This window comes from Perognathus longimembris, chromosome 20 (genome assembly GCF_023159225.1).
Source record: "Perognathus longimembris pacificus isolate PPM17 chromosome 20, ASM2315922v1, whole genome shotgun sequence".
Classification (NCBI taxonomy): domain Eukaryota; kingdom Metazoa; phylum Chordata; class Mammalia; order Rodentia; family Heteromyidae; genus Perognathus; species Perognathus longimembris.
The window spans coordinates 41,163,073-41,178,228 of NC_063180.1; the positions used below are offsets into that span (position 1 = coordinate 41,163,073).

Below are 15,156 nucleotides of genomic sequence, written 5' to 3' on the forward strand. Positions count from 1 at the left end.
GACTGCATTCAAATGAATAATATCTTTTATCCAGAAGAAGAATTAAGAGAGGAAGGAGATTATGGAGTAGCTCAAATGACACACGGGTCCTATAACTGAGAGCTGAGCTAGCCTGACCGAGCAAGAAGCTGTTTAAAAATCTAAAGACAAGTAGCTTACTCTGCACTATCTAAGTGAATCACAGATTAAATAATGCAATAGCTCTAGCATCCAGAGAAGCTGGAATAGCTTCTAAGTAGGTTAAAATATAGACTCTGGATACAGAACTAGAGATCTGGAAGATTCATTAGTGTTTCCCTTCCACTGTCTTATCTCTCATGCATATGTAACTATTGCGTTAAAAAGACCTGGCTCAAAATAGACTGGCGTGCTCGGTGATAATCAAGGGAAAACAAAACAAAACAAAAGCCAAGAGCAACTCCAGGCTACAGAGTTTTAGTCTTGGATGAAGGGAAAAATCAGAACCTGAGTGGACAGAGCTATAACAGCCATAATAGCATTGCTTTTGTGTATGCAAACCCTTTTGTCTTTTGAAAATGTGCACTTTTAAATAACTTTGGTAATAGTTACTGTGTGTGTGTGTGTGTGTGTGTGTGTGTGTGTGTGTGTGTGCTGGTACTAGATCTTGAACTCAAGTTCTTACATTCTAATTTGATTTTTTTTGTGGCTGGTGCTCTACCATTTGAGTCATGCCACCAGTTCTGATGTTTTTGTGGGTTGATTGGAGATAAGAATCACCAGGATTTGTCTTCCTGGCTGACCTTGGAGTAAGATACTCAGGTCATCTTCCTGTGAGCCACCAGTGCCTGGCTAACATTTATCACATTTATAAGCTATATTCATTGTACAAATGTCAAGACTTTGCAAAAACTGAAATGCAACATGTTCTTAGATTTATATGATGATTTTATAAAGACTGTATGTCCACCGTAACAATGTATATTTGAGTTCTGTTTTTCAGAATGTCCCATCTTTGTTTTCTGTATGTGTGGACTTAATAGGCCTACATTCCACCACTTGAGCCATTTTCCCTGTCATTTCTGGCTTTAGTTATTTTTCAATTGAGTCTTGCATTTTTGCCTAGGACTAGTTTTCAACTTGTTCTTCCTACCTGTGGCTTCCTGTGTAGTTGGGATCACCACCGTTATTGGCTTACTGATTGACAGGAGGTCTTCTTAACTTTGTGTCACAGCTGGCCTCGAATCACACTCCTGATTTCTGCTCCCAGATTATCTGGGATTACAGGCATGCCGCACTGTGCCTGACCTTCAACTTCCATGTCTACTCTTTCACAATTCCCACCTTTGAAAACATTGAAATTCTGCCTTTTGTTGGGTAGGGCATCGTACATTCCCCAACAGAACTTCACAGGTTCTTGAGAATGTTTGTCTAATGTACCTTGACATCTCAGATTGATATTATTCCTCTATTATAATTGTAAATTACACTCTCTATTTCTGCTTTCTAATTACATTCTATTTTTGGTAAAAGTTAAGAATGGGAAAATGGTTCGCCTGACTTCTGGTTGAAGGGAAAGTGCTTTCTGTCTTCTGACATCATCTTCATATGAAAAGTTTTGCTATACCATGATTAACAAAGTGTCACACATGTCTCCTTATGGGAATAGAATTTTTGTTTCTATAAGAACCTCCCTTGCTAACCCTCATCTCTGAGTCTGTAGAATTTGCAAATACTGGAGCTTAAACTCAGAGCCTAGGCACTGTCCCTTACCTTCCTTCTTCCTTCCTTCCTTCCTTCCTTCCTTCCTTCCTTCCTTCCTTCCTTTCTTTCTTTCTTTCTTTCTTTCTTTCTTTCTTTCTTTCTTTCTTTCTCTCTCTCTCTCTCTTTCTTTCTTTCTTTCTTTCTTTCTTTCTTTCTTTCTTTGCTCAAGACTGGTCCTCTACCATTTTCTTTTTTGTTTGTTTGTTTTGGTTCATCCTGGGGCTTGAACTCAGGGCTGAGCACTATCCCTGAGCTTTTTTTGCTCAAAGTTAGTGCTCTACCACTTTGAGCCACAGCTCTGCTTCTGGGTGTCTGGTGGTTCATGGGAGATAAGCGTCTTACAGGCTTTCCTACCCGGGCTGGCTTGGAGCCTCGATCCTCTTTTCTCAGCCTCCTGAGTAGCTTGGATGACAGGCGTGAGCCACCAATGCCCGGCCCATTTCCTTGCTCATTAGGAAGGAGTCTCCAACTTTTCTGCCTGGGCTGGCTTTAAATCATGATCCTCGGATCTCAGCCTTCTTTGTAGCTGGGATTACAGGCACATGCCACCCGCCCTGTCTCTATTAAGCGAGGGCCAGCTTGCTTTTCTCTCTTGCTTTTGTCCTCAGCCCTGTGACTCGACCGTGTGACTGATCCTCCACTCTCTTCTTCCTCGTGGCCTTCCAGGGCGCACCTCTGTTCCAGGTGCTTTTCCAGTCTGACAGGGATGGTAGAAGACTTTACCCTCCAGGACTCACTGGGGCTAATACTGTGTGTGTGTTCAAGCCCTCACAGTCGCAGGCACAAGCCTGGAACCCCTGTTCCATTCCCGTCTTAGCCAGCCTTTCTCTTTGTCTTGGACTCAAACATCTTCATTAGTGTGCTGTGTCTACAGCCCTTTGCACAACTGGCAGTGGCCCCAAGAAGACAGGGATGGCCCTGTTCAAGCCAGATAGTAGGGAAGCAACAACGGAAACACAGGCTGTGTGGTTTCCCTCATTTGTGGCAGTTAGAACGTGCCTATAAATCTACAAGTTAATACACTGGATGGTAAAAATACATACATACATACATACATACATAACACACATGCATACATACACGCAGACACTGGGACATATTAAATTATACAAGCACCAGGCATTCATACCCAGTGAGACCAAAGGAAGCTATTCTTAGGAGAGGAACACAAAGGCACAATGCCTATGTGCTTCCGATGATATAAAATAATATTGATGAAAATAAACTCCAGGAAATGGAAACAAGGGTTTGTTTTTTCTTTTTCTTCCGTGTTGTTGTGTTGGTTTTCTTTTTGTCTTCTTGGTTCCCTTACCTGTCTTTGGGAGGGCAAGGGGGAAGCACGGAAATGGAGGGAGAAAGGGTGAACAAATGCAACAGCAGGACTTACTACAAGTACTATGTTGAGAGACTATGTTGAAAATGAACTATACAATTTGTGGGTATGGACAGGAGGGAAAAACTGGGAGAGAGTGAGGGAAAGGGTAAAAGGGTTACATTGCTCAAAAAGAAATGTACTCATTATCCAACTTATGTAATTGTAAACCCTCTGTACATCACCTTCGAAATAACACTAAAAACCATTTCAAAACAAACAGTGCTCTTCGGAGCCAATATAACATGATTTATCATTCTGTATTCAACAATAAAATATTTCATTCCAAAAAAAGAGAACATTATTAAACTCGCCTTCCCTCCTCCTCATCTCTCTCCTCCTCTCTTTTTTCCTCCTTGCCTCTCTTCCTCTCCCTTTCCCCTCCCCTTCCTTCCTCTCTGTTAGGAGGCACAAAGTCAGGGTCTGGGTGCTGTCCCTGAGCTTTTGTGCTCAAGGCTAGTGCTCTATCACTTGAGCCACAGCTCCACTTCTAGCTTTTTTTTTGGTGACTTATTGCCGATTTAGACTCTCATGGACATTTCTACCCACGCTGGCTTTGAACCGTGATCCTCATATCTCAGCTTCCTGAGTAGCTAGGATGACGGGCCAGTGGTACCTGGCAACTTTGGAGGGGTTTGGGTTGTTGTTAGTTTACGAGTTACAGATGGGTATTATTAAGAAGCACACTTTTTCTTCTCTTTTGGCAAATTGCTCCACATGGCCCCAGTAATTCATGGCTTATTTAGAAATCATTAAGCCTCCAATTATAAAAACAAATGACAAGCAGGGGCCTTCCACCAACCCAAAGACTTAGATGAGGACAGATTCCAAAGGGATTTCACCTGCTCCATGTATTAGTACTTCTGACACATCCATTTCACTGCCATTTATGAATTATCTAAAAATGTTTATTTTTAGACAGACACGGGAAGATGGTGTTTCTTCTTCTGCCAAAAGGGAGGATGATTAATGCCATTACAAAGAAAGTTTATAGGAGAAAGGAAAATATTTCTCTGTGGGTGGGAAGTGTTTCTCCAACATTTAGTCAACTGTAGATACAATAACGCAGCCACCTCCTGAACACGTTGTACACCCACTGAAATTGGAGTCTGTGGCAGGATTTCAGAATAAAGAGGAGTAGACTGGCTCACCCTGGCTCCAGACCCTCAAGGGAAATCAGAAATTCTGAGTCTGTCATGACTCTGTGACCCACAGAGATGGGTTTATGGATCATTGCTAAATACTTCCTGCAGAATTCAAACCCATTAACGTTCTCTCCTATAGTAGAAGACAGAACTTGTGAAGCCTTTCTGTCATATTCTTGAAAAAGTAAGACAACAATAAGGAAACTAGTAAACTAGTGTCAACCATGACAAGGCTATACTTGCAGGCCAGGATGTAGAGAAAGACAAAATAGCCAGGTAGCACCAATGGCTCTCGCCCGTCACCCTAGCTACCCAGCAGACTGAGAACTGAGGATCACGGTTTGAAGCCAGCCTAGGCAGGAAAGTTCATAAAACTTTTCTCTCTCCAATTATCCACCAAAAAACCAACAAGCAAATCAAACCTGGAAGTGGAGCTGTGGCTCGTGATAAGAGTGCTAGCCTTGAGAAAAACTGCCCAGGCCCTGAGTTCAAGGTCCAGGACTGGTACTAAACACACACACACACACATACACACACACACTCATATACAAAATAAAAATAAATGTTATTTACAAGTTGAAAGGATGCTCCGTTTTTCAATTTTCATCAGACTGTGTGCTTCTGTGCTACAGAAGAGGAAACCAGGGCTGAGGAAAATAAAGGACATCACATAGTTTATACACGGAGTGGAAGCAGTGGTTGTTCTCTGAGCTTCTTTCCTTCTCTCATCCTAAGATCTCAGCCCCTGTCAGCCACACTCCAAAGTCACCTTTGACCCTAGACAGGAGAGCAGTTGGAACCCCATCTCTGTGTAGGTAGATGGCTACTTTACTTGTGCTCTGAAGCCCCAGGTTGCCCTCTATGAGGGATTTTGTTTTCTCCATCTCGGTATTTCAGGTGATTGATACACTTGCAACTCAGGGAGAGTTCTCTCTAGCATGTCCCGTCTTGCTACACAAATGCAAATCAGCTTTATTGTTAAAATTTTGGTGTCTGTTCTGGGACTTCAACTCAGGGTCTCATGCTCTTGCTTGGCTTTTTCACTCAAGGCTGGTGCTCTACCACTTGAACCACTCCTCCATTTCCTGGTTAGCTGGAGAGGACAGACTCCTGGGTTTGTCTGCTCTGAGCCCCATCTCCTCAGATCTAGGATTGCAGGCGTGAGCCACCCGCACCTGGATGTGAACGTGCACTTTACAGTAGTCTTCCAACGAAGAGGGATGAATAGCTTTCCTAACTCGAATGGAAAATAGAGATGATGAGAATAGAAAAATGCAAAAAAAAAAAAAAGAAGAAAAAAGAGGGCCATTCTTTAGTCTGATTGTTTCTATACCAAAAAAAAATCCTTTGCAAATTTTTTACCTTGTGTGCAAATACAAACTTAATGAGTAACTTCAATAAAAATTCTTGTTCCAAGTTTTGCTTTAATGGTAAAATAGTCAGATTAAGTGAACAATGGGGTAAAGAAAGAAGTTTTGAACAGTTTTTGAATTCTTTCCAGCAAGTACACATTCGGTACTTTAACATCCCATGGCCGGAAGGGAGGTAGCCATGTTTAGGGAGAATCTTATCATCCTTCTCCCTCTTTTAACCCAATAAACCAGTGTTAAAGGAAGAAGTTCGCAGTCCTATGTACTTGTAGTTCATCTAAATAAATTCTGCACATTAATTAATGAATCATATAATTAATTAAATTACATGACAATTGTATTATATTATTATATTATATAATATATTATGTTATTACATACTATATACAATCATATATTAGACAGTTAATTATATATTAATTATATGTTCACAAGTAATAAAATAATTAATAAATAAAATAGATTCACATAAATTCACATAAAAATAAATCCACATAGGAGAATTTTATTAAGTATTGGTGCATGCTGCATGTAAATACGGTCTTTTACTCATAAACCATCCCTGGAAAGAAGGAAAGAGGTGGGTGGCTATGTTGTACAGAAGCCAGTTGGGCTCATTTTTCTCTCTGGCGGGAACTCCCTTGCTCTAGTATCTATCAGCATCTAGTATCCAGCTTGGCACCCTTTGTCCCTCACCGAGGACTTGGCTCAAGTGGCCTGCTTGGTGAGTCTTGCTTGTGTCTCCGCACTTCCCATTCTGGAAGTCTCCTCCCACCCCCACCCCCCATCCTGCCTGGGACAGGCTGGGGGTGGCTGTCCTCCGAATCATCTCTGGGACATGCTTGCTTACAACATGTGTCTCACATGCCCTTCCACGGGTCTGCTCCTTGCGGAGAGAATTCTCTAACCCGTGACTCTAGGGTGAGCTAGTCTGAGTGTTTTAAATCCCATGTGGCTTTAGTGGTGTTCTAATTAACTGCTGGTCACAGCAGTGTCTTTTATTTTATTTTTGTCAGTTGTGAGGCTTGAACTCACAGACTGGGTGCTGTCCCTGAGCTTTTTCACTCAAGGCTTCGCTCTAGCACTTTGAGCCACAGCTCTACTTCTGGTTTTCTGGTGGTCCACTGGTGATAAGATTCTTGTGGACTTTCCCTGCCTGGGCTGGCCTTGAACCAGATCTCAGCCTCCTGAGTAGCAAGGATGATAGGCATCAGCCCCAGTGCCCAGACAGCAATATCTTATTGGTCCTGAAAACTTCCGAATGCCCTCCAAAACTGGGCCATTGTCTCTGTAATCTGTTCCCTTTCAGTCTTCTGCTGTAATCAGCCTGTGGCTTGGGTAGCAGTTCTCCATAGTTCATGTTGTTGCTTTTTCTTTTCCTTGTGTTTTGGATTTTCTGTTAGAGAACCATGCTGAATAATAATATGTTGTTGTTATTATATGAATTATTACTGAGTTATCATGAGTTAACACTATGGATCACCTGCTCTAGATTAGGCACTAAAGGTTTTCATTTAGTCATTTCCTTTGGACCTTTACACATTTATTTTTTCCCTCATTTTACATAACACAGGCTCGATCAGAAGTTTGGACTTGGGAACACAGCTTTTCCATCCACACTCTTAAGTATATTATTCTGTCTCTTTCAACCCCTTGCCATACGTGATATAGGGGCAGCAATTTAAGCCATTTACAAAGCCAGTGTCCTTTATTGGTTATCAATTGTTGAATGCTGCTCGGTTCAGCCAGATACTTGGGGCTAAACACCAAGTCGGGATTGAGGAAGGGAAGAGGTCGATACAGGGAACATTTCCAACAAGGAAACCTAAGTCTGCATAAAGGACTCTCACACAATTGCTTGTCTCTCTCTTTTGCTCTGCGGCAGGAATACCAAATCGATATCTTTTTCGCTCAGACCTGGACGGACAGTCGCCTTCGGTTCAACAGCACGATGAAAATCCTCACGCTGAACAGCAATATGGTGGGCATGATCTGGATTCCGGACACCATCTTCCGCAACTCCAAGACGGCAGAGGCGCATTGGATCACCACCCCCAACCAGCTCCTTCGCATCTGGAACGACGGGAAAATCCTCTACACCTTGCGGTAAGACACCCCGGGCATCTCCAAAGGGCTTTTGGTCATGGATACGTCGTGTTTGTGCACAGTTCAGGGGCGTAGGATGATACATTTGACACACACCTATCCTACGTGTTGATCAAATCGGTGTAATTAGCATTCCCACCTCCTCCAAAATTGAATATTTCTATGAATTTGGAGCTTTATATCAGCTATTTTGGTACTTATATTTATTTCAAAATGTATCATAAATCATGGACTGGCGTTACCCAGATTGTGCTATCGAACACCAGAATATCTCCTCCTCCTACTGAGCTACATGAAACCTTTCATTACTAATGGTCTGATTTAAAGTTAGTTTTTAAAATTAAATTTCATTTGAATTCAAATCCTTAAGTCATTGCTGGGAAGAGACCCTATTCTTCACCTCTTAATTTCTGTTTTTTCTCATGGCATTCCTGCTCATGAAAGCCAGGGGTATGAAAATAAAGGCATAAGGTGCTGGGAATGTGGCTGAGTGGTACAGTGCTTGCCTAGCATGCATGAAGCCCTGGGTTCGATTCCTCAGTACCACATACAAAGAAAAAGCTGGAAGTGGCGCTGTGGCTCAAGTGGGACAGTGTTAGCCTTGAGCAAAAAGAAGCTTAGGGACAGTGTCTAGGCCCTGAGTTCAAGCCCCAGAACTGGCTAAATAATTAAAAATAAAAGCATAAGTAAGGTAATGAGTACATTTTCTTGTCGGTGTTACCTCCTCCCTGGTTTTCTCCCACTTTCTCTCCCCCCTACAACTTTTCTCTGCCCCCCCTCAAGTTGTAAAGTTCATTTCCAATATAGTTTCTTGTAGGTATCACTTTTGCATTGGTTTACCCTTTGTCCTTTGTTTCACTACTTTGTGATGCCCCTTCCATTCCCCAAGTCAGATATATATATGACACATTGTCCTAGAATAAAAAACAATGAGTAAACCAAAGGTGGAGGAACAAAAATGAGTGAAAAACAATAACGTCACAAACTACATTAGAAAAAATTCCCATCTTGTTTCCATTTCGTGGAGTTCTTTCAAATCCCACCCTCCTAGCATTCTAGCTGTACAATCCTAGATAATGCCCTGTAAACTGTATGGGCCTATTTTCCTGTCTTAAAAATGAAAGGATAATGTCTTAGAAGAGAGTGGCAATGTTGAAATGGAATATCTATGTACCCTATCTTGTCCATAGAAATATATTCAAAATGATATTAAATTGTAAGCACTCCTTAATATTAAATATTACTTTTTCACTTTGGAAAAAAAAAGAAAAGAATGTTGAGTATTTAGAGGGTCTGGCCCGGACGGATGTAGAATGTCTGCTGAGAGCCTTCCTCTGGCGTGGGAAATAAGCAGGCAAAGATCCAAGTAAGAAATCTCCCAACCAGTAGTTTGATTTGGCATCCTACCTCTCGTAGACTATGATCCCAGTTTCAAAGAGAGAAAGACTCCATTCAAACAGATGGAACACAATGACAGTTGTTGTGTTTTATTTTATTTTGTTTTGTTTTCCTCTTGGCTGACTTGGCTTGTGTTTCCAGACACAGTTGGTTGGAGTTGTACTCACTGGGGTTTTCTCTACCACTGAAAGTTCAAAGCAAGGCCCAATAGTCATACAAAAGCAGCCCATGGCTCTGGCTGTGAGGGAGCAACCAGGGCTGGGTGCTGTGTCACGTGACTGGCCCCACACTCTCCTGCTACCTCGCCCAATCGCACTGGCTTTGTCCAGAGCCCTGGCTGTGTTTGCTCCTGACTCTGAGAGAGATGTTTGGCTTTTCCACAGACTCACCATCAACGCTGAGTGCCAGCTACAGCTACACAATTTCCCCATGGATGAGCATTCCTGCCCGCTGATCTTCTCCAGCTGTGAGTCTATAGTAGTATGTGAATGTCATGTGGACCGTGGTCATCTAGTTGGTATGGGGTCACTGCTCAGGCAGAGAAAACTGATGATGCTTTTGGTATTGGTCACCTGGAGATATATATATATATATATATATATATATATGTATATATATGTGTGTGTATATATATGTGTATATATATATATATATATATACACACGTAGACTTTATTACCTATGTCTATTGCCTAGACTTTGAGGAAGCATTGGAAAACTTTAAACATGGAAGGTAATGTGGAAGGATTCTGAAATCGGTGACTGTTCATTTATAAAAGACTTCTTATGCTTATGAGATAAGCCTATTATTTAGAAGAATGCCAGATTCTTTTATAACATTTTGTGGCTTTCATATTTTAAGGCAAAATGATTTAGCTTCTATACAGGAAGGTATAAACACTCCTCTAAGTGTATTTGATACATGGTGCTATTGTGTCATTTTATCTTCTGATATTTTATTGCTGATTGATATCCTAGCTAGAGAGAACATCTATAAATTCTTAAAGACAACATCTAATACTAGGTATAAAGGGAGCTGTAAAAGGAAATGTCAAATTTATTTGCTTACTTATAAAGATTTCTACATTGGTCAATGTGGAAATGTATCTATTGAGTTTACAATTTGCTATGCAAATTTGCAATTTAAATGCATTTTCTTATGATCTTTTAAGTAGCTGTACAAAGGAGTTGCCATTTAACGGAGCAGTTTATGAATATGATATATCGTGATCAATGTCACCCCTTTCAGCACGCTAAATGTATTCATCTCATGAACTTGTGTATGGCTCCTAAGAACTCAATTAATGTTATTAGCTTTCTTTAAAACTGCCATTAATGGACACATCTGATGAGATCTCAGGCAGACGTGTTTTGTAAAACAAGGAATAAACACATTTTGAAATTTATCTTAGCTTTAGAAAAAGAAAGAGGGGAAGAGGGACGGATGAATGGAGAGAGGAAGGGTAGGTGAATGTAATCGCAATATTCAGTGTAGATGAGTGAAAATGGAACTGAGGAAACTGAGGGGCTGGGTGAGGTTGGAGGGGGTACGGGGGAGAACCATGCAAGAGGTGGCAAGGATCAAGATGTGTGGTACTCCCAAATGAACGCGCTGAACCGAAACCCCTTTGTACAACTACTTGAAGAGCTGTTTATTGAAAGCAGTTTTGCAGCCCAACATCCGTGGTTCATGCTTGTCATCCCAGCTTCTCAGGAGGCTGAGATCTGAGGATCACAGTTCCAAGCCAGCCTGGGCAGAAAAGTCCCTGTGAGACTCTTATCTCCAATGGACCACTCAAAAACCTGAAGTGGAGCTGTGGTTCAATGTGGTAGAGCAGGAGCCTTGAGCAAAAGAGCTCAAGGACAGCACCCAGGCCCTGAGCTCAACCCCACAACTGACAATAAACAAACAAACAAATAATATTGTTTTGTAGCTACAAAAAAAAAAGAAAAAAGAAAGGAAGGGAGGGACAAAATAGCAAGTCAAGTTTCAGTGATTCTCTTGACTGAGTAAAAACAAAACAATTCTTACATAAGGAACAGCTTAATTAGTTCCAAGGAAACTGCGATCCTTTGCTATTAGCACAGATGGTCCGTGCCCCGTGAGCAGACAGACATCAGAATGCTTCTGGAGCTGGCTGGGCTTGCGTGCAGATCCATTCAGGGCCCGGGGTTCTCTGCTTATTTACTGTGAGAGTGATTGACCGAGCCCAAACTACCTTGCGCATGGCCAGTGAGTTTGGTATTACACACATGTCTATGATTCGCCTACTGTGGTTGATCACAAAGCCAGCTGATTTCTGTTATTCCTGCCAATAGGTTCAGAGGCTGTTGATTCATCTGATGAACGTGTTGTCTTTTCAATGAGTTATTTTCATAGTTCCATTTTTTTTCTCTTTTTTCTTAATCTCCTATTCAATTCTGACAGTCTCTGATTTCTCTACCACATTGGCTTCAGTTTTAAATCCATGCTACTGTACTGTTCAATTTTCTACGATGTGAAATGGATGCTGGCGACTTCTGACATTTTTGAAAGCCGTGAGCATTCAATTTCCAGCACTAAAGAATGGCGGCAACTCTGGCCAAATGTAATATAGATATACAGACATATATGCATATAAATATATTATAATATAAACATAAGCTACTATAAATAAATGTAAATCATAATAAATATGACCATATCAGTGACTATAAATAATAAAAATAATCATGTAAATTACATTATTGTAATATAAATATACTTATATATGTTTACAATACAACTATAAATATAGATTATATAGATGTATAATATATGTATAAATAGTATATATTTATGTTTAATAATTAATATAAATATATATTTGTACATATATACATATATATAATCTAGCTTTGGTAGAATGCAAGAAAGATTTTTTTTCCTTTTATTTTTTTAGAGAGAGAAAATAGAGTCTGAAATTCTATAGGAAAGCTTCTAGGATTTTGTTGTTGTTGTTGTTGTTTTTTTAGTTTATAACATTAAATATATCATTAAAACCCTTTAAGGGTTAAGTCTGCTGGCCAAATAAGAGACATCTATGAGTTGCATTTAATCCCCATGTTCATCTTCCACCATTTTCCTTTGCTTTCCATCCTGCAGGGCAGTTTCCTTGTAGTCTCTGAGCCCTTCGTTTCCAAAAGTCTTCCTGTGCAGACCCACACTTCTTGTTCTTTTTTTCTTTTCAATGCTATCTCTTAGAGATCAGTGGCTCTCCAATGAGGTATACCGCAAGGCCAAGATTTAATCTTATGACTGCCTGAGAGTCACATATGAAAAATTAGGAGCGGGCGAAATCAATGTCACCCTGTCACTTCCCTCAATACAATCTGCCGAAAGCTTTCTCGTTTGCACATGAAATCAATGGGAAACTTACTGGCGCGGTTTAGGACTTCAGCAGGAGGGAGTTTCCCGTGACATCTCAGACCCATGAGAAGCGGTTCTAGTTGTGGTGGCCTGCACCAGGAAGCCCTTCCGGAGCTGCTCAGTTGTCGGTCTATGAAGGAGGCCTGAGAGCTGCCATTGTGCACTGCCGGGACGATCCCACCTGTGGTGGCCGGGATCCAGGGGCCTCAGCAACCACCATGTCCATGGTGTAGTCAGGAAACACAGCTCGACCCCGAGCTGCCCACCCTCACCCTCCGGATGCCACTCATGTTTAATGCAGCCCGAGTCCACATGGGTAATGCTCTTGATCTTTGCTCATTGTTCTCCCTGTTTATCTCCAGACATCCCCTCCCTCTCTCCCTCTTTTCCTGTCTGTCCCCTTACCCCTCCCTCTCTCCTTCTTCCCTCCCTCCTTTCCTGCCTTCATTCCTTATTTCCTCCCTCCCTCTCTCCCTCCTTTCCTTCCTTCCTCATTTCCTTCTGCCCTCCCTTCCTTTCTCCTTTCCTCCCTCCCCCCTTCCTTCCTCCTTTCCTCCCTTTCTTCCTTCCTTCCATCATCCCACTGAGGATCAAACTCAGGCCTTCCGAATGCCAGTGTTCACCTGTGGTGAGCCACCTTTCCTAATATAAACTCTGTCTCTTTACTCGTGCCGTTCTAGACTTGCACTCCAGTCAGTTATGAGATCAGTCTTGTCTAACATCCATGTAAATGTATGGACGTGTCTATAAGCTAAATCTCACACACATGGTTCAAGTTGGCCTGTGTGGGGTGGGGGGTACATGTGCTCATACTCCTGGGGCTTGAACTTAGGGCTTTGTACCGTCCCTGAGTTGTTTGTTCTATCACTTGAGCCACAGCAGCACGACTGGCTTTTTTTGAGAGAACCGTCTCAAGGGCTGACTTGGAATCACAGTCCTCAGACCTCAGCCTCCTGAGTAGCTAGGATGACAGGCGCGAGCCACCGGCACCCGGCTGCTCACAGTCTTTTTAAGGCATTTGTCAACACATTTGCTTGGAAGACATGCGAACGGCAATGTGTCTCTATACAATACTATAATACAGTATTCTCTGTGTCATAAAAATGAACACATTTTACTAACTGTGACAGCAACTATCTACAGTTGTCCCGCAGGATAGATTCCAAGACCCTCCCCCCGGAGTGACAAAATCCATAGATGCTGAGCTCCTTTCTAGAAAACTATGCATTTGCACAGAAATGGTGTGTGTCCTGTGGGTGCTTTGGCTCATCTGCAGATTGCAAATAATACTTAACACCAAACTCAACTTGAAACCACCTTTGCAACCAGCATACGGCCAATGCAAGGTGTGAGGACTTTCTAGAACTTGCATTTTCCACATATGTTACATTTACGCCAGAATGTGGAACTCATCGGTCTATAACTCACAGATGCATAGGGCCAAAGTGTAATTCAGATGTCAATGTGGACGTTGAGAGTCTTAAAGCTAAGAAACACTAGTCCCTCCTGGATCATTGTTCCTGCTGGTGTGGAGGTGTGGGGGCTGGGGAGGACCCTGCCACTAATCTACAGACCTGCTCCCTGCCAGGGCTGCGCAAGAAGGTTGAGCGAGTGCCATCTGCAAGCCACCCTTGAAAGGGATCACTTCAAGAACAAGCCCTGATTGCCATCAGGGAAGGTACGCAGACATTGATTGGCATGGCTCTCTTGCTTTGCACCTGGGATTCTAGAATATGCTTTAGTCTTCATGATCCTTGGGAACCATGCCTTACCCTGAGCGCGCACGGTGAATGGAGCTTTGGTGCAGGGGTTGTTCATCGCCTCCTGGTGCCCATCTCTCCTCCGGGCCAGCATGGTATCCTTTCTTCAACACATCCTAGCTATGACCCAGAGGCCAAATCCAGGGCAGTGCCATGTTTCTTCGCTGTGGCACATTGGGGTCTGAGCTTAAGTTCATTACTACTGAATTTTCATCAGACTCTGGCTCACACCTTCCCATGGCCACAGGGTCACTGAGGAATATTAACTTGGGGGAAAAAAAATTCAAGACATCTCAGGAGGGAAATGCTACAAATGAGGGGCTCAGTGCCTATGGGGGTGGTGTACTGTCTGTGTTTCATGATCAGCTTTGTTTGTGTGAGGTGAAGAGTCAGCCCAAGAGGACAGAACACTTATATTTAGCCTGTTGACTATGAGACGCCAGCACACGGTCCATTTTCTGTGCAGAGCAACAAACAAAACAAGCTGAGATGTATTTGTTTGTGTATGTTTGGGGCCCCATTGTGGGAGCTGCAATCAGTGCCTCAAAATCTTGCTTGGTTTTTTTTCCCCCCCTCAAGGCTGGTGCTTTACCATGTGAGCCAGACCTCCATGCTCAGCCTTTTTTTTTGCTGGTTCATTGGAGATAAGAGTCTCTCAGACTTTTCTGCCTAGGCTGGCTTCCAGTCTTGATCTTCAGACCTCAATTTCCAAAGTAGCTAGGATTACAGGCATGAGCCACTAGTGTCTAGCAAGACTCATGCCTAGGAACTACCAATAAAGCCCTTCTTCCTGTGTTGCAGCGTGCTGAGGAGAGCCAAACATATTTCTCTGTACACCCTTACCGGCCAGTCCTTGCAAGAGATCTTAGTAGCCTGGCTCCACTTAGCTACATCAA

At 42.3% G+C, this 15,156-nt stretch overlaps 1 protein-coding gene across 1 annotated transcript in view; it reads left to right on the forward strand.

The window, feature by feature from the left end:
* Nucleotides 1-15,156, forward strand: part of Gabrg3 (gamma-aminobutyric acid type A receptor subunit gamma3) — a 312,628-nt gene that overhangs the window by 168,605 nt on the left and 128,867 nt on the right. Inside the window, exons 4-5 of the mRNA XM_048369193.1 lie at nt 7,495-7,715; nt 9,497-9,579. Of these exons, the coding sequence (XP_048225150.1) occupies nt 7,495-7,715; nt 9,497-9,579 (304 nt within the window). The remainder of the gene's footprint in view (nt 1-7,494; nt 7,716-9,496; nt 9,580-15,156) is intronic.